This window comes from Pelodiscus sinensis, chromosome 10 (assembly GCF_052426305.1).
Source record: "Pelodiscus sinensis isolate ZL-2025 chromosome 10, ASM5242630v1, whole genome shotgun sequence".
Taxonomy (NCBI): Eukaryota; Metazoa; Chordata; order Testudines; family Trionychidae; genus Pelodiscus; species Pelodiscus sinensis.
The window spans coordinates 7,761,906-7,784,111 of NC_143061.1; the positions used below are offsets into that span (position 1 = coordinate 7,761,906).

At 61.0% G+C, this 22,206-nt stretch overlaps 1 protein-coding gene across 1 annotated transcript; it reads right to left on the reverse strand.

Annotated features, from left to right (window-relative positions):
- Positions 1 to 14,554: 14,554 nt before the first annotated feature.
- Positions 14,555 to 16,339, reverse strand: LOC149523849 (uncharacterized). Its single transcript, XM_089780735.1, has 2 exons — positions 15,504 to 16,339; positions 14,555 to 15,308 (listed from the first exon to the last, which is right to left on the reverse strand). Exons 1-2 carry the CDS (start codon positions 16,051 to 16,053, stop codon positions 14,719 to 14,721), a joined length of 1,140 nt encoding a protein of 379 aa, XP_089636861.1. The 5' UTR covers positions 16,054 to 16,339; the 3' UTR covers positions 14,555 to 14,718.
- Between the last annotated feature and the right edge of the window lie 5,867 nt (positions 16,340 to 22,206).

Here is a 22,206-nt window from a genome sequence, read left to right on the forward strand (position 1 = left end):
TGCACCTCCACCCTCCTGCACAGCCATTCCTTCTGTACTCCCACCCCACCTGTACCCTGCTCCCCCATCCCACCTGAACCTCCTATCCCGCCTACCATGTTCCCATTACTTTTTTCCATCCATGGGCAGAATAAATGTTGTTCTATGCACCAGGGCATGTGCGGAGGTGCACCACCCATAGAAACACGCTGCCAGCTGCTGCCAGCTGGGGGTGCTCTGCTAATCAGCTGGGCGGTGTTTGAACTTCTCCTGGGTGGCCGCCCCGAGTGCCCAGCTTGCAGGGATCACAGGCCACGGGCCCCACCCACCTGCATGCGCTATCCCAGATGTGGGCGTGCCACGGATGTGTACGGAGGCAGCAGGGTGTTCTCTGTCCTACCCTCTAACCCTTTCTCAGTCATTCCCACCCCCTCTGTTCGCCTCTTTCTACTGCCGCTGCCCGTTGAGTGGAGGTTTTCACCGAACTGTCCATGATGACTCTAAACCCTTCCCGCCCCGCCCCCAGGCTCTCTCCAGCTTCCCGGGTGCTCAGGGTTCTAGGCCTGCCTCTGCCACTGCCTCTGTGTGACCTTGCTAACCAGCAGCTGCAAGGGTGCAGGCTGGGCCTGGGGACAAGGAACTACCCCACCCTGGATGAACCCAGCTCCCCTCCCACAAATGGGGCTGTGTGCTCAGCCCCTCCCAAGAGGGCTCCTTCCTCAGGCAGGATCAGGCCCTGCCTGCCCCCATGTAGCTGCTATGCTGTGGAAAGGTTGGTGCACAGCCCTAATGCAGACCCAGCACTCCATAAAACCAGTCCGGTATCCTCCAATATAGCCCTGCTGCAAGGCACAAGCTGCTGCACCTGCTGGCTTGGAGGGATTTCTGTTGCGGACAAGGAGTATGGCTTGGTTTACAAGCTCTCAGCCCCCTAGCTACACATGTGGTTCCAGCCGTTCTGAGGAGCAGGCTGACCAGCTATATTTCGTCACACAACGCAGAAACAACCTGTGGAACTCCTTGCCAGAGGATGTTGCGAAGAACAGGACTTTAACAGGGTTCAGAAAAGAATGAGAGCAGTTCATGGGGAATAGGTCCATCAATGGCTATTGGGCAGGATGGGTAGGAATGGTGTCCTAGCCTCTGGTTGTCAGAAGCTGGGAAGGGGTGACAGGGAAGGATCACATGACGATTCCCTGTTTTGTTCACTCCCTCTCACACCTGGCATTGACCACTGTGGGCAGGCAGGACACTGGGCTAGATGGACCTTTGGTCTGACCCAGTCTGGCCGTTCTTATCTCCTTACATCCCCTGAGTCTGGGAACTGTGTGGGGTGGGGCACCTGAGGCTAATACCCCTCACTATTGGTTCGCCTGCTGCTGGGTCAGGGATGAGTTTTGCTCCACAGCCGGGGATTTATAACTCACGGGTTAAAGGGAGGAGGCCTGTGGGGATGAACGGCAAGTGCTGAAGCTGTGGTACAAGTTTTACACACTAACACTTGGCTCCTATCTAGCATGTTTCATCTGCCAATCAAAATGCTGTACAGTGTCATTATCTCGGTTTTATAAATGGGGACACCGAGGCCAAGAAAGGGACATTACTTGTGTAAGGTCACCCATCAGGCCACGGGCAGAGCAGGGAATAGAAAGCAGCCCAAAGCTCTATCCACTAGGAGACACTGCTCCTCTGAGCATCTGTTGCTCCTAAATACTTGGGGAGGGAAATGTAGCCCCCACGGGATGGGCTCTTCAGAGCCATTTATTCTTGAAAGCCCATTTTCCTTCAGCCGTGCTGCGTTTCCCTAGCCACACGGTGCAGCTGGCCGGCATGTTTGTGTGCCTGAGCATTTCTTTTGGCATGTTACCGCCGTGCAAAGCATGCAGCATTCAGCCAGCAATAAATCACTCCTCCCAAGCCCCCTCGCCTTCACTGCGCCTGCCGTCGTGTTGAGAAGCCGTGTGTGCCTGCTCCCTAGGGTCAAGCCACCGTCGACAGAGACCGTACTGGTATTTAGGAGCAACAGATGCTCGCAGGAGCAGTGTCTCCTAGTGGATAGAGCATCAGCTGCTTTCTATTCCCTGCACTGCCAGTGGCCTGATAGGTGACCTTATGCAAGTAATATCCCGAAGCCAGGGTGTTACTGTGAGCAGGGAGCAGTCCCGTAGCCAGGAGCGGCTTGAGGCCGGCTGCGGCAGCTGGCTCCCCAGGTGGAATGTGCGATCGGCACCCCCGCCTGCAGGGCCATCAATGGACTGATGTCATCATCAGGCACCCCGGGTGCCCTGTGACATCACCATCGGGAACCCCGGGCAGCGGCTCCCTAGGCAGTGGCCGAGTCCCCCTATAGTCATGGGCCGCTCCTGCCCGTAGCCGTGCCAGTCCCGTGCCATTGGGATTTGTAGGAGACTCATTGCTCCACTATGTGCGAATAGCCCCACAGAAGCGCTTGGTTTTCCTCTGCTCATAATGCCTCTTGCTTTGTGCCTCCTCCTGCAGGCAGAGTCGCTCTTCACGGCCCAATCCAGGGCTTTTCTGGCCATCCTGATCCAGGCCCAGCAAGCACTGGAGCCCTCACAGTCTGCATCTGCTCTGGCTGCTTCCTGTGTGCCAGTCAGTGCACTAAGGGTACAAGCCACGCTGCTGGCTCCCAGCCACTGCAGGGAACGCAGGGCAGCAGCCAGGCTGGGCCAGCTCCAAAGGCAGGTGTCATCTCAGAGCCACGGCCAGGGCATGAGACACCCCTGCCCTCCCCACAAGCCCGATCCAGAGCACGGAAGAGAGTTGGAGTCTTCGGACCTGGTCCTCCCCAAGCTCTTCATCAGCAATTTAGATGCTGGCATAGAGCAGCTTTGGAAGCCCTGGGGGCCACTTTGGAAGCCCCGGGGGCCACTGTGATACTCACAGCACATGCCAAGGGCCGCAACGTAAGTGTAGTTGCATATACATGCAAATATATATGCAAATATATACACTTCTTTCACACTGATGGGCATAATTACAAAGATTAAGGCAAAACCATACAACACGCAGGCCCCATTTCATAGAATCATAGAATCATAGAATAATAGGACTGGAAGGGACCTCGAGAGGTCATCAAGTCCAGCCCCCTGCCCTCAAGGCAGGACCCAGCTCCATCTACACCATCCCTGACAGATGTCTATCTAACCTGTTCTTAAATATCTCCAGAGAGGGAGATTCCACCACCTCCCTTGGCAATTTATTCCAATATTTGACCACCCTGACAGTTAGGAATTTTTTCCTAATGTCCAATCTAAACCTCCCCTGCTGCACTTTAAGCCCATTACTCCTTGTCCTGTCCTCAGAAACCAAGAGGAACAAATTTTCTCCTTCCTCCTTGTGACACCCTTTTAGATATTTGAAAACCGCTATCATGTCCCCCCTTAATCTTCTTTTTTCCAAACTAAACAAGCCCAGTTCATGAAGCCTGGCTTCATAGGTCATGTTCTCTAGACCTTTAATCATTCTTGTCGCTCTTCTCTGTACCCTTTCCAATTTCTCCACATCTTTCTTGAAATGTGGCGCCCAGAACTGGACACAGTACTCCAGCTGAGGCCTAACTAGTGCAGAGTAGAGCGGCAGAATGACTTCACGAGTTTTGCTTACAACACACCTGTTGATACAACCTAGAATCATATTTGCTTTTTATGCAACAGCATAACACTGTTGACTCATATTCAACTTGTGGTCCACTATGACCCCTAGATCCCTTTCTGCCATGCTCCTTCCTAGACAGTCGCTTCCCATCTTGTATGTATGGAACTGATTGTTCCTTCCTAAGTGGAGCACTCTGCATTTCTCTTTATTAAACCTCATCCTGTTTACCTCTGACCATTTCTCTAACTTGCTAAGTCAGTTCTGCTGATATTACTAAAATGGAGCATTCACCTGATTTCCACCCATATGCCAGCACTTTTAGTGAGCAATTTAATTACTAAAACGCATCTCAACAAGACCGTGATATTGATGACTTTTTGTGTCGGCTCCCACTCGTGGGCAGTGTGTTGAGGCCCGTGTAAATCCAAACTGCACCATGGGCTGCAAACAAACGGGCTGCCGGCCGCATGTGTTGAGTAGCCCTGGCATAGAGAGTGCGCTTATTGAGTCTACAGATGATACCAAACCGGGAGAGGTTGCAAGTGCCTTGGAGGAGAGGGTCATCCTTCAAAATGATGTGGACATGCTGGAGAAATGGTCTGAGGCAAACAGGATGAAGTTTAATAAAGACAAATAAAGACAAATGCAAAGTGCTCCACTTAGGAGGGAACAATCCGTGTCACAAACACAGAACGGGAAGTGAGAGAAAGGGATCTGGGGGTCAGAGTGGGCCACAAGCTACATAGGAGTCAACAGTGTGACACTGCTGCAAAAAACAAAACAAAAAAATAACAAAAAAACCCACACACATGATTCTGGGCTGCATTAGCATGTGTGTTGTGAGCAAGACACATTCTTCCGCTCTACTCTGCACTGGTTAGGCCTCAGCAGGAGTATTGTGTCCAGTTCTGGGCAGCAATTTCAGGAAAGATGTGGAGAAGTTGGAGAGAGACCAGAGAAGAGCCACAAGAAGGATTAAAGGTCTAGAGAACATGAGCGATGAGGGAAGGCTGAAAGAACTGGGCTTGTTTAGTTTGGAAAAGAGAAGACCGAAGGGGGACATGACAGCAGTTTTCAAGTACCTAAAGGGCGTTACAAGGAGGAGGGAGAAAAATTGTTTTCTTTGACCGATGATAGGACAAGAAGCAATGGGCTTAAATTGAGGTTTAGGTTGGACATTAGAAAAAAACTCCTATCAGGGTGGTTAAACCCTGGGATAAATTGCCTAGGGAAGTTGTGGAATCTCCATCTCTGGGGATATTTCAGAGCAGGTCAGACAGACACCTCTCAGGGATGGCCTAGATGGTGCTTGGTCCTGCCGTGAGGGCAGGGGCTGGACTCGATGCCCTTGCGAGATCCCTTCCAGTCCTAGCGCTCTGTGATTCTACACGCTTCGCAGCACGCCTTGAAGGTCAACAGACCCGGGCTATTCACTCCTCACAGACACTGCTCTACCCTGCCCCTCTCTCTTAGGGGATGGGGAAGCCAGCTCGGTGGCCCTGAAGATCACAACTGTGGGAGGGCAGGAGGGGAGAGCATCAGGCTGTCAAGCAGCAAGAGCCCATCTCACTGAGAGCTTCCAAGTTCAGCCCCAGCACCTCCCCTTCAATGTGCAGCCAGCCCGGCGCAGGCCCAGAGCCCTGAGCCATGGTACCAGCGAGCAGCATCGCTGAGCAGGCAGGTGGCACCAGCTGATGTTTCTGTGGTGACCCAAGGTGCAAGTAGGAGTGGGGGGGGGGGGGTGCTGGTGCACCCCCTCAGATATTGTACCCGATGCAGCCAGCCCAAACCCGGAGGCTCTGCTGCTGCCTGGGGCCCTGGCTACCAGCTCCAGGGAGTCCCAACTGGAGGCCCTGTTGCCTCTGGGGGTCCCGGCGGTGAGGGGCGTGGACGGGGTAAAGCGAAGGGGGGGCACAGCTCACACCCTAAATATTGTTCCAGTGCCCCTGCCAAGGCGCGAGAGCCCGGGAAGGCTCACCGCAATAGTCCAGGCTGCGGGGGCCAGGCCTGGGTCACGCCAGCCAGGTGTGCAGCGGCAAGAAGGCTTTCGGGTGCCCTGCAAGTCCGGCTATTCGAGAACCGAGCCAGTCACCGTCTCCTGGCCACAGCTGGAACAGGGCTCAGCCCACACGGCCCGGCCCAGCCCAAGGGCCTCGGAGACAGCCCAGACAAGCTAACCGAGCCGTGACCGGCACACGGGGGACGGGGCAGGGAGGGGCCAGGGCCTGCGGGTAGAGACAGGAGCTGGCGGTTGTCTATCTTCCGTCCACCCGCTGCACCCGCGGCCTCGGCCTGCCGCTCCGTGGCCAGCGCCTGAAAGCTGCTCAGGGCTGTGTTTGCAGCCCCGCTCAGGCGCATCCTTCTTGCCCCTCGCTGGGGCAGGGGAAGCGCAGCAGAGTAGACGGGACCCCATGGCCCCAGAGGGCCTCACCCCGCTGCACTGCCCAGGAGAGGTGGGCATCCTGCCCGGCCCATTGCCAGCCACCTGGGATGGGTGTTGGAGGATGGGCTCCAGGCAGCTCATGCCTGGGCCGTGTGCCTGGACCCGGGCCGGCCAGTGCACACGCTGCTCGGCGCTGCACCTTCCTCCCCCAGGGCCCAGCTGGCCCCGCCGCAGAGCCACTCCCCTTAGCTCCAATACAAGCCTGCTCTTCACCTCGCAACCACAAAGCCGTCGGGCTGCTGGACTGAGTGACACAAGCTCCCCAGCTCAGAGCTGCACTGCTGGGGACAGCCAAGGCTCTGGAGTCCGGCCGTCCCGGAGCCAACGCTAGCGGCTCCCTTGTGCTACATCCTGGGACCAAGGCTCTGTGTTTCCGGAGGCGTGCGGGTCTTTGCTCTCCCGCCTTGGTCTCTCCACTCAGTTCTCTCCCCAGCCTCTGGGCTCCCTCGCTTCTGTCTGTGCCCCTCTCTGAACGGGCCAGAGGCTCTGGGGGGCAGAAAAGAGCCACACCGCAAGGATCTGTGCGAAGGGATCTGTGCCAAGCCCGGCTGCTGTTTCCATCTCCTTGATGTGCTCTGGGCTGCTTCCCCGCAACCCCGTGGCCAGTGGGGGGCAATTGCCTGGCTGGCAAAGAGGTGCCCAAAGCAGCAAGGACTTTGGAACTTCCAGTGACTCATGGTGGGGGGGGGGAGAAAGAGCCAAGCCCCCCCCCCAGAGTCTTGTGACGACCAGAGCGCTTTCCCATGACTAATCCCCCCCGCAGCACCCCCTCCAGTGAAGCCGCGCTGGGCTGGCTGCCGGCACTTCGCTCTGGCTAAGGCCTTTAGGCCCCAGGGAATTACTTTTTGTAATCTGTGGAAACATCTCATAATTCACGTTAGACACGGGGATTACGAATATTCCGGCAATATTTGCACAACTGGCTCTCGGCGCTCGCCCGGCCAAGCCGGAGGGGAGGGGAGGGAGGCTCTCAGGTACGGGCTGGGGGGTGCAAGGGGGGAGCAGCTGCCTTTCGTCTGTCACACATGGACTCTATTAGTCTCTCATGTTTGCTCTGGAGCAGCCCCGGCTGGCGAGCTGCGCTTGCTCCGCAGCTGCTCCGTGCGGAGCCCTTCTCTGCAGAGCGAAGGCCGGGGGATGCCGGGCGGGACGCCTGCATGGCTCCCAGGGCTGGGCCATGCGAGGAGGAGCTGAGACAGAGGTGTGCCAGGGCACCGAGTGAGGCACTCGGGGCTTGGGTCAGGCCTGAGCAACAGGATGCAAGAGAGGCCAAGCATTCCTGCACCAGAAACCTACTGGCTGGCAGTTTGTCTGTCCTGGCCAGCGCTGGCCACGGCACACAGGGCTCACACTGGCTGGCAGTCTGTCCTGTGCCAGGGCTGGCCACGGCACACAGGGCTCACACTGGCTGGCAGTCTGTCCTGTGCCAGGGCTGGCCACGGCACACAGGGCTCACACTGGCTGGCAGTCTGTCCTGTGCCAGGGCTGGCCATGGCACACAGGGCTCACACTGGCTGCCAGCCTGTCCTGTGCCAGGGCTGGTCACGGCACATAGGGCTCACGCTGGCTGCCAGCCTGCCCTGTGCTAGGACCGGCCACGGCACACGGGGCTCACGCTGGCTGTCAGTCTGTCCTGTGCCAGGACCGGTCACGGCACACAGGGCTCACACTGGCTGGCAGTCTGTCCTGTGCCAGGGCTGGCCATGGCACACAGGGCTCACACTGGCTGGCAGTCTGTCCTGTGCCAGGGCTGGCCATGGCACACAGGGCTCACACTGGCTGGCAGTCTGTCTGTCCTGGCCAGCGCTGGCCACGGCACACAGGGCTCACACTGGCTGTCAGTCTGTCCTGTGCCAGGGCTGGCTATGGCACACAGGGCTCACACTGGCTGTCAGTCAGTCCTGTGCCAGGGCTGGCCATGGCACACAGGGCTCACACTGGCTGTCAGTCAGTCCTGTGCCAGGGCTGGCCATGGCACACAGGGCTCACACTGGCTGTCAGTCTGTCCTGTGCCAGGGCTGGCCACGGCACACAGGGCTCACACTGGCTGTCAGTCAGTCCTGTGCCAGGGCTGGCCACGGCACACAGGGCTCACGCTGGCTGTCAGTCTGTCCTGTGCTAGGACCGGTCACGGCACATAGGGCTCACACTGGCTGTCAGTCTGTCCTGTGCTAGGACCGGTCCCGGCACACAGGGCTCACGTTGGCTGCCAGCTTGTCCTGTGCTAGGACCAGCCACGGCACACAGGGCTCACGCTGGCTGTCAGTCTGTCCTGTGCTAGGACCAGCCACGGCACACAGGGCTCACGCTGGCTGTCAGTCTGTCCTGTGCTAGGACCAGCCACGGCACACAGGGCTCACGCTGGCTGTCAGTCTGTCCTGTGCTAGGACCAGCCACGGCACACAGGGCTCACGTTGGCTGCCAGCCTGTCCTGTGCTAGGACCGGTCACGGCACACAGGGCTCACGTTGGCTGCCAGCTTGTCCTGTGCTAGGACCAGCCACGGCACACAGGGCTCACGCTGGCTGTCAGTCTGTCCTGTGCTAGGACCAGCCACGGCACACAGGGCTCACGCTGGCTGTCAGTCTGTCCTGTGCTAGGACCAGCCACGGCACACAGGGCTCACGCTGGCTGTCAGTCTGTCCTGTGCTAGGACCAGCCACGGCACACAGGGCTCACGTTGGCTGCCAGCTTGTCCTGTGCTAGGACCAGCCACGGCACACAGGGCTCACGCTGGCTGTCAGTCTGTCCTGTGCTAGGACCAGCCACGGCACACAGGGCTCACGCTGGCTGCCAGCCTGTCCTGTGCTAGGACCGGCCACGGCACACAGGGCTCACGTTGGCTGCCAGCTTGTCCTGTGCTAGGACCAGCCACGGCACACAGGGCTCACGCTGGCTGTCAGTCTGTCCTGTGCTAGGACCAGCCACGGCACACAGGGCTCACGCTGGCTGCCAGCCTGTCCTGTGCTAGGACCGGCCACGGCACACAGGGCTCACGTTGGCTGCCAGCTTGTCCTGTGCTAGGACCAGCCACGGCACACAGGGCTCACGCTGGCTGTCAGTCTGTCCTGTGCTAGGACCAGCCACGGCACACAGGGCTCACGCTGGCTGTCAGTCTGTCCTGTGCTAGGACCAGCCACGGCACACAGGGCTCACGCTGGCTGCCAGCCTGTCCTGTGCTAGGACCGGCCACGGCACTCAAGGCACATGCTGGCTGGCAGTCTGTCCTGTGCTAGGACCAGCCACAGCACTCAAGGCACATGCTGGCTGGCAGTCTGTCCTGTGCTAGGACCAGCCACGGCACTCAAGGCACATGCTGGCTGGCAGTCTGTCCTGTGCTAGGACCAGCCACGGCACTCAAGGCACATGCTGGCTGGCAGTCTGTCCTGTGCTAGGACCGGCCACGGCACTCAAGGCACATGCTGGCTGGCAGTCTGTCCTGTGCTAGGACCGGCCACGGCACTCAAGGCACATGCTGGCTGGCAGTCTGTCCTGTGCTAGGACCGGCCACGGCACTCAAGGCACATGCTGGCTGGCAGTCTGTCCTGTGCTAGGACCGGCCACGGCACTCAAGGCACATGCTGGCTGGCAGTCTGTCCTGTGCTAGGACCGGCCACGGCACTCAAGGCACATGCTGGCTGGCAGTCTGTCCTGTGCTAGGACCGGCCACGGCACTCAAGGCACATGCTGGCTGGCAGTCTGTCCTGTGCTAGGACCGGCCACGGCACTCAAGGCACATGCTGGCTGGCAGTCTGTCCTGTGCTAGGACCGGCCACGGCACTCAAGGCACATGCTGGCTGGCAGTCTGTCCTGTGCTAGGACCGGCCACGGCACTCAAGGCACATGCTGGCTGGCAGTCTGTCCTGTGCTAGGACCGGCCACGGCACTCAAGGCACATGCTGGCTGGCAGTCTGTCTGTCTGCTGGATATGTATTTTGGAGACAGACCCTGGCCAAAGAGCGAGTGGAGTCTGCATGCCAGAGGTGGGAGTCAGGAGGCTCCAGCTGCTGACCGGAGCCCGTGGGCCAGAGGAGAGTCTGGCCCACAGAAGCATGTTCTGTTCCTACATCCCAGCCGGGAGGAAGCGATTTCCCCAGCCTGCCAGGAACCAGAGCAGATGCTCATCCACGTGCAGAAAGGAAGAACTGGGCCGGGCTGGGGGGCAGGGAGACAGCAGCGAGGAGCGACCTACCTCTGCAGCAGGAAAGGAGCCACAAACGGACCCCAGGGCTTGAGCTGCAAACACAGCCTATGGCCGTGTCCCAGATGGGATGTGCCCACCCCAGGGGTGCCGGAAGGGCCTGTCTTTTCCCAGCACCATGGCAATGTTTAGTCTGCTCGGTTGTGCCGGCAGCCTCCGTGAGCAGAGTCATCTGGTCTGCTCCCAGCCAGGCTCTTGTGTGTGTCGGGGGGAAGGAGGATAGTTCCTTGGTGCTCTCAAGTGGGCATCAAGCCATATAATCTGGGGGACTCCAACCCCCAGCCATCGAGGATCCTTGGCTGGGCCCGGGGGGCAGTGGGGCCGGGGCTGCTCTCCCGGGGAGGGGCAGGTTCCAGTTCTGGGAGGCTCTGCTTCCCGCTAGCCCCGCTCGGAGGCCCCCCCGGGAGTGTGGCCCGCGAGAGGCGCCGATGCAGCACAGTCACTGCACAGTCGGGTGGGAAAAGCCTCAGAGCGTTTCAGTTCAAGCTGAAGCGCACAGGAAGGTGAGAGCTGCCAGGCCGGGCCGGCCCAGTGGTCCCGCTAGCCCCCTGCCCGGCTCCGAGCTGCCGGGGGAGCATGCGTCCATCATTAATGAGCGTCCAGGCCACGGCGCGCTCCGGGCCCCTCAAGGCTCCTGGCACCCAGGCCACTGGCCCTGAAGCACCTTTGTCACAACGGCCCTTGTGCGGGAAATTTCCAAAGTTCGACTTTGTTCCGATTTGGCGTGAAGGGGCATCTCAGCTGTCAGCTTTCCCGACATCTCTCCCTGCTCTCGTCCAAGCCCCGGGAGCTGGGACTTGCTGCCTGTGTCTGTCACGTAAACCCCCAGCTGCCCCAAGCCGACCCGCACGCTCTGCCGAAGGGCTGGCCCTCGGGGACCCCCGGAACAATGGGGGGATATCAAAGGCCCTCAGGGTCAGCCTGAAGCTTCCCCTTCCCCTGCACAGGGGGGCAAATTGTTCCAGAACTGAGCCCCTGGGGGGGATTCAATAAAACCTGCGCTCTAGAGAACATCTTTCATCGAAAGAGTCCCCAGGCATTGGCTATACCCAGGAGCTGCTGCATCTGGCCCTGGTACTCAGCCACCTCGGGGGTAGAGCGTAGCAGCTGTTGAACAGCCCACAGCAACGCTGGGATGGAGCCCCTCTTCCCCCTCCCCTCGCTGTCTTCACTCAAATCCCTCCTTGGAAAGTCTGGCCCTGCTAGTCCCCAGGATGGCGGTTACTAGCCTAGCTCACCACCCAGGGCAGTGTGGTGGGAGCGATTCTGGGCAAGGGCTGCCCTCTCTGGGCTCGGCGGGTGGGGCAGACTAACTACACCCAGAGAAAGAGACGTTTGCGGAGCGGCAGCAGGCAATGGCCGAGCTGTGTCTGCTGGGACCCCCGGGTAGCCTGTGTCCTTGTGGAGGTGACTGTGGGCTCTTTCCCCCCGGGGGGCAGTCCCGGCTGGGCGACGCGCACCCCCGATGGCGTGGCTGACCGGGCTCCCTTCCTTTTCAGCAGCCGTCTCCCGTCCTCCTGCTGGGCTGGCCCGGGCCAAGGAGATCAAAGCCTGTGGAGCCCCTTTCCTTTCCTGTGCCCGGGGAGGGGCTCTTGTTTGGAGTCAGGATTAGCAGCACTAGAAAGGGAAGACTTATTGACACCCGTTGTGCTGGGGAATTGTGTTTGCAGGGGATGGGGTTCCCCCCCTTTCGAACCCCCCCCCCCGGGAGCCCTGCCACACAAGCAGAGCCAGGCCACACAGGCAAATATTTGTGCCCAGACTTCACAGGACAGTGAGAAGGAATTTCATTCCTGTGCCCACCTGCTCCTCCCACAGGGCAGCATTAACCCTTCGTGGCCAGTGCCGCCAGGGGCAGGCTGGGCTTACAGCCCACGAGCTCAAGGAGCTCCGGCCTTGCCCCGACTCACGGACAGGGGGACCCTGGAATTCCTGCCCGCAGAGCTCTGGCTCTTAGGCTGGGGGGAGGGGAGAGGGACAGGTAGGGGTGCTGGGTGCCCTCTGGCACAGGGACGGTGGGGGCAGAATGAGGCTCAATGCACCATGCCTGGTGTGGCTGGGCTCCTGTGCGCTTCTTGCAGGGAGGGGGCAGGCAGCAGCACAGGGAAAGTTAGGGGAGCTGAAGCACGAGGGCCTCAGCGAAGAGGCTGTGGGGCTGATGGGGTAGGGGCCCTGCTTGCAGAACTGCCCCCAGACCCACGCAGCCAACAGAGCTCCTGCACCCTCAGCACCAGGCGACAGGGCTGGAGCAGCGGGAGCAAAGGGAGGGTGGGAAGCAGAAGCAAACCGTGAGCCCTTGTCAGAAATCTGCCCCGCAGAACTAGCCGGGGAACAGTGGGGCTGGGCCAGGGCAGCTCAGGGTACGTCTACACTACAGCGCTAGTTCGAACTAACTTAGTTCGAATTAGTTAATTCGAACTAAGCTAGTTCGAACTAGCGCATCTAGAACTAAAAACTAGTTCGAACTAGCGTTTTGCTAGTTCGAACTAGCGCGTCCACACTGATTGGACGCAGGGGGGCATTTAAGGGCAGCTGAAACCGGTTCTGGCAGGGCATCAGGTCAGCAGTTGCTTTGTGTGGCTGCTGTCTGAGGCTATCTGAGGCTCGTGCTTAAAGGGACCCCCCCTGGACAGCCGGTTCTCAGCTTTTCCTGCTTGCTTGCCAACCTCGCCGAGGGACAGCAAAGCGTCGGTCTCTGTGCCCGTCTGTGTCGGTGCTTCCCTTCGGGGGGGCCGCCGCAGGTGGCAACATGGAGCCACGGCTCGCCCTGCACCTTCTGGTGCACGTTCTGGACTTGCTGCTGCAAGCCTGCCAGCAATGGCTCGAGGCTGCCTGGCACCACCTGGGGAACGTCAGCCCCCTGCCTCTCCGCCTGGCCGCCCTGGGGGCCGTGGAGGAGCCGCGGCGGCGCCCCGGCACCGGCGTGCCCCGCCGCATCTGGCGTCTGGACACCAGCAGCGACTGGTGGGACCGCATCGTCCTGGAGCGCTGGGACGACCGACAGTGGACCCAGAACTTTAGGATGAGGAGGGACACCTTCCTGGAGCTCTGCGAGTGGCTCGCCCCTGCCCTGCAAAGAAGGGACACTCGCATGAGGCCCGCCATCCCCCTCCAGAAGCGGGTGGCCATCGCCCTCTGGAAGCTCTCCACGCCGGACAGCTACCGATCCGTCGGGAACCAGTTCGGCGTGGGGAGATCCACTGTCGGAGCAGTGCTCATGCAGGTACGGCGCTCGTCGGCCACCGAGCCGGGGGGGAGGGGGGCTGCGAGGAGGGGATGGGCCGCCCCAGGGACAAAGGGGGGGGCGGGAGGAGGCGAAAGCGCCCCGCACCGGAGGGGTCGGGCTGTCCCGGCCGTACTACACGCCGCCAGGGGGGTTGCTTCCGGGAGTGGGGCGCGGGGCACTGCCAGGGCACGCACGCTCCCAGCCACCCGGGCGCCCCACTGATTGACGCTTTGCTGTGTCTCTCTCCGCAGGTGGTCAAGGCCATCAACCGGGTGCTGCTCCGCAGGGTGGTCCGCCTCGCCAACCCGGATGCCGTCATCCGGGGATTCGGCGCCCTCGGCTTCCCCAACTGCGGGGGGGCCATCGACGGGACGCACATCCCCATCCGTGCCCCGGAACACCAGGCGTCCCGGTACGTGAACCGCAAGGGGTACTTCTCCGTCATCCTGCAGGCCGTATGTGACCACCGGGGACAGTTGACGGACATAAATGTGGGCTGGTCCGGCAAAGCACACGACGCCCGGGTGTACCGGAACTCCTCCGTGTGCCAGCGGCTGCAGGACGGGACCTTCTTCCCCGACCGCCACATCAGGGTCGGGGACGTGGACATGCCCGTCTGCCTGGTGGGGGATGCCGCCTACCCACTGCAGCCCTGGCTCATGAAGCCCTACACGGGACACCTCAATCCCTCCCGCCAGGCCTTCAATAACAGGCTGAGCAGGGCCCGCATCGTGGTGGAGGGGGCCTTCGGGCGACTGAAAGCCCGCTTTCGATGCCTCCTCACCCGTCTGGACCTGGCCGAGCACAACATCCCTCCCGTGGTGGCGGCATGTTGTGTGCTCCACAATTTGTGTGAGCGGAAGGGGGAGGCTTTCTTGCCAGCCTGGATGGCTGAGGCTGACCGCATGGCTGGACACTACGGTCAGCCCCGCACTGCCGCCGTCCGGGAAGCCCAGCGGGGGGCCATCCGGATCCGGGAAGCCCTGCGGGAGAGCTTCCAGGTGGAGGAGGAGGAGGACTGACCTCTCCCTGCATGCCCCACCGGGGCCTTCTTCCACCCTACCCCCCCCTTCCCCTTTCCCCTCCCTACCTACTGTCAAATAAAGACACCTGTTTTTCCAACAAAAACGTCTGTTTATTTCACAGAACTGGGGTGGGGGAGGGAGGAATGAAGGTGGGAGAAGGGAGGGGGAAACCTGGGACGAGGGAGCTGGAAGGGGAGGGGAGGGAAGGGAGGAAGGGAAAGGAAAGCTCAGGGGTGGGAGTCTGGGTGCCTCTCCCGTCTCGCCACACTGCGGGTCCGGGGGCGTCGGTGGGGAATGGTTGTGGAGGGGGGGGCAGAGAGGACAGGGGGTGTGGAGGAAGCAGGAGCGGAAGCAGGAGGAGCAGGAGGAGCAGGAGGAGCAAGAGGGGGAGCAGGAGGAGCAAGAGGGGGAGCAGGGGGAGCAAGAGGGGGAGCAAGAGGGGGAGCAGGAGGAGCAAGAGGGGGAGCAAGAGGGGGAGCAAGAGGAGCAAGAGGGGGAGCAGGAGGAGCAAGAGGGGGAGCAGGAGGAGCAAGAGGGGGAGCAAGAGGGGGAGCAGGGGGAGGAGGAAATGGAAAGCGGTCTAGCAGGCTCTGGAGGTGGCCTCGCAGGGCACGGCCCTGCTCCTCCAGGGCCTCCAGACTCCTCTGGCGCAGCCTGAGGTCCTCCTGGACCCAGTGGTCCTGGAGACGGAGCTGTCGGTCCAGGAACCGGAGATGCCGCCTCTGGTAGTCCTCCTGGTTCCTGGCTGTCCTGCTTGCCCGGGCGCGGGCGGCTGCTGCAGGCGGTGTGGTGCGCCCTGCAGTCCCTGGTGCTGCAGCTGTGGTGCAAGAAGACCAGCGGTCAATTACCCCAGGGGCCCAGGTGTGTGAAACCCAGCTCCCCTCTGCAAGGCCAGGGCCCCTGCAGGATCCCCAGCTGCTGCTCCGTGGTGGGCAAGGCCCAGGCGCACGGTCCCGGGGCTCCCTCTCGCCCCAGCCCCCCGTACACATAAGGGGAACACGAGGGTACTCACAGGTGGACGCCTCCCCGGCCTCTGATGATGCAGGCGAGCGGCTCTGTGGGGTGCCTCGGGGGTCCCGGGTCCTGGGAAGGCTGGCAGCAGGCTCCTGGCTCTCAGAGCCCTCTTGCTCCTCCTCGGTGTCCAGGAGCGGTCCCTCTGCCCCGGGGTCAATCACGTCCCGGGGGGCAGGGACGGCATGAGCCCCCAGGAGGCGGTCCAGGGCATGGAAGTGGGGGCAGGCCTCCGGGTCAGCCCCTGGCAGGCAGGCCCGGGAGTAGGACTGCCGCAAGTCTTTAATCTTGCAGCGCACCTGCTCCCGGCTGCGCTGGTGGCCCCTGGCGGCCAGGCTGGCAGCCATGCGTCCATAGACGGCCGCGTTCCGGTGGCTAGTGCGGAGATCGTGGACATTTGAGGCTTCCCCCCAAACCTCGATGAGGTCCACGATCTCCGCACTTGACCAGGCGGGCGCCCGCCTTGTGCGCCCCCGGGCAGGCTCCCGGGAGCCGCCAGGCTGGTCGTGGGGAGCAGTGGAGGGCTGGGAGCCCTCGGATGGCTGGCTCATGGTGTGGCAGGTGCAGGCTGTGCAGGCACGGGTGCTGGCAGCCTTGCAACTGGCACAAAGTGAGTAGCCAGCCCGTGGCCCTTTAAGGGCTCCGGGGCCGGGAGGGGGGCAATAGAGTTTCCCTGGTGTTGGCCAGAGTGGCCACCAGGGAAACCTGGGAAGCCTTAGCCTCCCACTAGTTCGAACTAAAGGGCTACACAGCCCTTAGTTCGAACTAGCTAGTTCGAACTAGGCGTTAGTCCTCGTAAAATGAGGTTTACCTAGTTCGAACTAAGCGCTCCGTTAGTTCGAATTAAGTTCGAACTAACGGAGCGCTAGTGTAGCGCATAGGAAAGTTAGTTCGAACTAACGTCCGTTAGTTCGAACTAACTTTCTAGTGTAGACATACCCTCAGAGACTCAGCTCTGGGCAGGAATACTGTACACACGTATGCCTCCCGGCATGCGCTTCCAGCACACACGCACACACACACATGCACGCACACACACACACACACACGCACGCACGAACATACACACGCACATACACACATGCACATATGCGTGCGCGCACACACACACACACATACACATGCACGCACATACACACGCACGCACACACACACACACATACACACACGCACACACATACACACGCACGCGCACACATGCACTTACACACACATGCACATACGCGCGCACACGCACATACACACACATGCACATACGCGCACGCACACACACGCGCAGGCACACACACACACGCACATACACAAACATGCACATACGCGCCCCCCCACCCCCCACACATGCACACACACAGGCACACCAGGTAGCTGGAGGGTGGCCAGGGAACAGGCCAGCCAATGCATCTCTCCTTGTTAGCCCCCCACAGCAGCCTCCACAGCATAGCAACACGTCCAGATCCAAGCGCTGGACCCTCGCTCCCGGGGCTGGGGCTGGCCAGGAACCTGAGCCATGATTTCAGCTGGGTGCCTATCAGGGTGAGCTGCGCTCAAGAGGGTGCTGGCTGGTGCGGGGGGGTCATGAGGAAGAGGAGACTTGTCTGGACGTGGCTGAGACGAGGGAAGAGGCATCTCGGGCTAATGGCCCGACTTATGGGCTTCTCAACAGCAGGAGCCAGAGCTCTGTTCCCATGGGGAGGGCAAGACACTGCCTGCGAGAACCGGCTTATGGGCTCACAGCCGCTCACTGTCCTGCCGTCCACTTCCTGCTCCGTCCTCGGTCTCCCCCCCCCCCCAGGGGTGTATCTTTCCCATTCATGAAAGACCGGGAGAGTGAGGGAACCGCTCCAGGGGGGCTCCTTGTGGTGTCTGAAATAGTGGCCCCTACAGCTGGAGGATGGGGACTGTGACAGGCATCCTGAGCTGCGGCCCCTGGCTCAGGCCAGCTGTGGGAGGTCCCACAGAGCCTTCCCCTGCGAGCTGCCGGCGCCCTGTCCCACAGCCAGCATTCAGATTTTCCGCTCTAGGCCTATTCAAGAGGCAGGTTTCCTGTTTTCCTAGATCATAAACAGCTGAGCCTCCGTGTGTCTTGTAGTCTGACTGAACTGTGGTGGGTCAGAGTCCCGGCCTGACTTGTGGTCTGACAGAACCATGGTGGGACACAGAGCCCCGGCCCGGCTCACAGTCTGACAGAACCGTGGTGGGACACACAGCCCCGGCCCGGCTCACAGTCTGACAGAACCATGGTGGGACACAGAGCCCCGGCCCGGCTAACAGTCTGACAGAACCGTGGTGGGACACAGAGCCCCGGCCCGGCTCACAGTCTGACAGAACCATGGTGGGACACAGAGCCCCAGCCCGGCTCACAGTCTGACAGAACCGTGGTGGGACACAGAGCCCCGGCCCGGCTCACAGTCTGACAGAACCATGGTGGGACACAGAGCCCCAGCCCGGCTCACAGTCTGACAGAACCGTGGTGGGACACAGAGCCCCGGCCCGGCTCACAGTCTGACAGAACCGTGGTGGGACACAGAGCCCCGGCCCGGCTAACAGTCTGACAGAACCGTGGTGGGACACAGAGCCCCGGCCCGGCTCACAGTCTGACAGAACCGTGGTGGGACACAGAGCCCCGGCCCAGCTCACAGTCTGTCAGAACTGTGGTGGGACACAGAGCCCCGGCCCGGCTCACAGTCTGACAGAACCGTGATGGGTCAGAGCCCCAGCCTGGCTCACAGTCTGACAGAACCGTGGTGGGACACAGAACCCCGGCCCGGCTCACAGTCTGACAGAACCGTGATGGGTCAGAGCCCTAGCCCGGCTCACAGTCTGACAGAACCGTGGTGGGACACAGAGCCCCGGCCCAGTTCACAGTCTGACAGAACCGTGGTGAGTTACAGCCCCGGCCCGGCTCACAGTCTGACAGAACCGTGATGGGACACAGAGCCCCGACCCGGTTCACAGTCTGACAGAACCGTGGTGGGACACAGAGCCCCGGCCCGGCTCACAGTCTGACAGAAACATGGTGAGTCATAGCCCCAGCCCGGCTCACAGTCTGACAGAACCGTGGTGGGACACAGAGCCCCGGCCCGGCTCACAGTCTGACAGAAACATGGTGAGTCATAGCCCCGGCCCGGCTCACAGTCTGACAGAAACATGGTGAGTCATAGCCCCAGCCCGACTCACAGTCTGACAGAACCGTGGTGGGACACAGAGCCCCGGCCCGGCTCACAGTCTGACAGAAACATGGTGAGTCATAGCCCCGGCCCGGCTCACAGTCTGACAGAACCGTGGTGAGTCACAGCCCCGGCCCGGCTCACAGTCTGACAGAACCGTGGTAAGTCATAGCCCCAGTCCGGCTCACAGTCTGACAGAATCGTGGTGAGTCAGAGCCCCGGCCTGGCTCACAGTCTGACAGAACCGTGGTGGGACACAGAGCCCCGGCCCGGCTCACAGTCTGACAGAACCGTGGTGAGTCAAAGCCCTGGCCCGGCTCACAGTCTGACAGAACCGTGGTGAGTCAGAGCCCCAGCCCGGCTCACAGTCTGACAGAACCGTGGTGAGTCAGAGCCCCGGCCTGGCTCACAGTCTGACAGAACCGTGGTGAGTCAGAGCACCGGCCCGGCTCACAGTCTGACAGAACCGTGGTGAGTCAGAGCCCCAGCCCGGCTCACAGTCTGACAGAACCGTGGTGAGTCAGAGCCCCGGCCCGGCTCACAGTCTGACAGAACCGTGGTGGGACACAGAGCCCCGGCCCAGTTCACAGTCTGACAGAACCGTGGTGAGTTACAGCCCCGGCCCGGCTCACAGTCTGACAGAACCGTGATGGGACACAGAGCCCCGACCCGGTTCACAGTCTGACAGAACCGTGGTGGGACACAGAGCCCCGGCCCGGCTCACAGTCTGACAGAAACATGGTGAGTCATAGCCCCAGCCCGGCTCACAGTCTGACAGAACCGTGGTGGGACACAGAGCCCCGGCCCGGCTCACAGTCTGACAGAAACATGGTGAGTCATAGCCCCGGCCCGGCTCACAGTCTGACAGAAACATGGTGAGTCATAGCCCCAGCCCGACTCACAGTCTGACAGAACCGTGGTGGGACACAGAGCCCCGGCCCGGCTCACAGTCTGACAGAAACATGGTGAGTCATAGCCCCGGCCCGGCTCACAGTCTGACAGAACCGTGGTGAGTCACAGCCCCGGCCCGGCTCACAGTCTGACAGAACCGTGGTAAGTCATAGCCCCAGTCCGGCTCACAGTCTGACAGAATCGTGGTGAGTCAGAGCCCCGGCCTGGCTCACAGTCTGACAGAACCGTGGTGGGACACAGAGCCCCGGCCCGGCTCACAGTCTGACAGAACCGTGGTGAGTCAAAGCCCTGGCCCGGCTCACAGTCTGACAGAACCGTGGTGAGTCAGAGCCCCAGCCCGGCTCACAGTCTGACAGAACCGTGGTGAGTCAGAGCCCCGGCCTGGCTCACAGTCTGACAGAACCGTGGTGAGTCAGAGCACCGGCCCGGCTCACAGTCTGACAGAACCGTGGTGAGTCAGAGCCCCAGCCCGGCTCACAGTCTGACAGAACCGTGGTGAGTCAGAGCCCCGGCCCGGCTCACAGTCTGACAGAACCGTGGTGAGTCAGAGCACCGGCCCGGCTCACAGTCTGACAGAACCGTGGTGAGTCAGAGCCCCGGCCCGGCTCACAGTCTGACAGAACCATGGTGAGACACAGAGCCCCAGCCCGGCTCACAGTCTGACAGAACCGTGGTGAGTCAGAGTCCCGGCCCGGCTCACAGTCTGACAGAACCATGGTGAGTCAGAGCCCCGGCCCGGCTCACAGTCTGACAGAACCGTGGTGAGTCAAAGCCCTGGCCCGGCTCACAGTCTGACAGAACCGTGGTGGGACACAGAGCCCCGGCCCGGATCACAGTCTGACAGAACCGTGGTGAGTCAGAGCCCCGGCCCGGCTCACAGTCTGACAGAACCGTGGTGGGACACAGGCCCAGGTGCAGCTCACAGTCTGATAGCACTGTGATGGGACAGAGCCAGTATTCATAGCAACCCCCCAATCTCTCCAAATGTCCCTAGCCCAGGCCTCTGGACTGGGGAACCCCTTCCCTGCAGAGCAGTGAGCAGGGGTTCTCTGCGTCTTTCTCTGGTTCTCTTGAACAGGCCGGGGAGTCCAGTTGCTCCGGTTTGGTTTCACCTGGAGCTCAGCTGAACTGGGTCCATGTGGTGCTAGGGGAGGGTGCTACTGCCTAGCCCCACTCCCTGGGGTAGGGGCTGACGTGCGAGCCCTCCCAGGATTTCTCCATGTGCTTTATTCCTCCCTATCCTTCGCCCATGCTGTGCCATTCTCCAGCCCTTGGTAATGGAACCAGGGGTGTGGTCCAGTGTTCCCTGAATTGTATCCATCCGTGGGGCAGAATACATTTTGTTATGTGCACCAAGGCACATGTGGATGTGCACCACCCTTGGAAACACATGCTGCTGGCTGTGGGCGGCTGTGGTGCTAATTAGCTGGGCAACACCTGAATATCTCCTGGGTGGCCACCCAAGCACTCGGCTTTCAGGGAACACGGATGTGGGCCAGACGGCATCAGGTGGAACACAGCAGCGGCCAATTTGAACTTACTGCCCAGTTTCCCGGACTCCCAATGACCGGTGTCTGCTCTAGGGACAGATGGAAGCTGCTGGGGGCAGGCGGATGTGTAGTGGACCCAATGGAGCTCGCCCAGCACGTCCCCCACTTGCTAGCGGCCTGAGACTGCACCTGCAGGAGCATTGGCATGGCCGAGGGCATCCCTCACATCTCAGCTGCCATGGTGCATGGGCCTGGCCTGCCTCACTCAGAGCAGGCAGCCCAGTGGTCACAGGCCTGGCTCCAGGGAAGCTGCGTTACCCTCAGGCGGTGGGGTCCTCTCCTTGGGGGGAGGCTGCTTTCACAATTTCTCTCCTCCTCCCCCATCCCATCCCATCCTGCCAGCGTTTCTGGGGATGTGGGAACAAGAGTTTGGATGCAAGGGGAAAGGGGGCTAAAGCTGGGTCCCCAAGGGAGCAGGGGGCAGCTGGCGGCAGAGGGGGTGTCCTGAGGGAGGACCCCAGGAGATTGGAGCTGTAGGTCCCTAGTCCTGTGAGAAGTGGAGCAGGAGACAGCTGGCAGTGGCCTGTACGGGGGAGGTTGGGAGACTATCGGAGCTGGGCCTCCAGGGTGCCAGGGAGAGGCGCAGGGCCGTGAATGAGGTGCCTGCGGCTGTGTTTATTCTCCAAACGAATATTTATTACCAATTTGCAAATGTAAAATTGGTGTGAGGAGGGGGCAGCAGCTCCTCAGGGCGAGAGCTGGCAGGGCCAAACGAGGTGCTGATGGGCTCTGTGGCTGTGACAGGAGCCCAGCTGAGCTCCCTGTCCAGCTGGGTTTCCCCCCACCCCCACCAGCTGACAGACTCTCCAAAGAGGCCCTTGAGCAACAGCAGCCATTCCCCCCAGCACCGGGCAGAACAGCGTGATGTGAAAGCCAGGCAGCAGGGGTGTGTGCACAGACCAGCTGTGCCTGCACAAGGCCGACAGGCGGAACCGAACCTGGGACCTCCGGAGTGGAGGGCATGAGCCTCTACTACCATGCACACGAATGAGCAGACTCACTAGCCTTGCTGGAAGTGGTCTCAATGCCACTGGATGGGGGAGCGCAGCACACCCAAGGGAGCGGCTTACACATG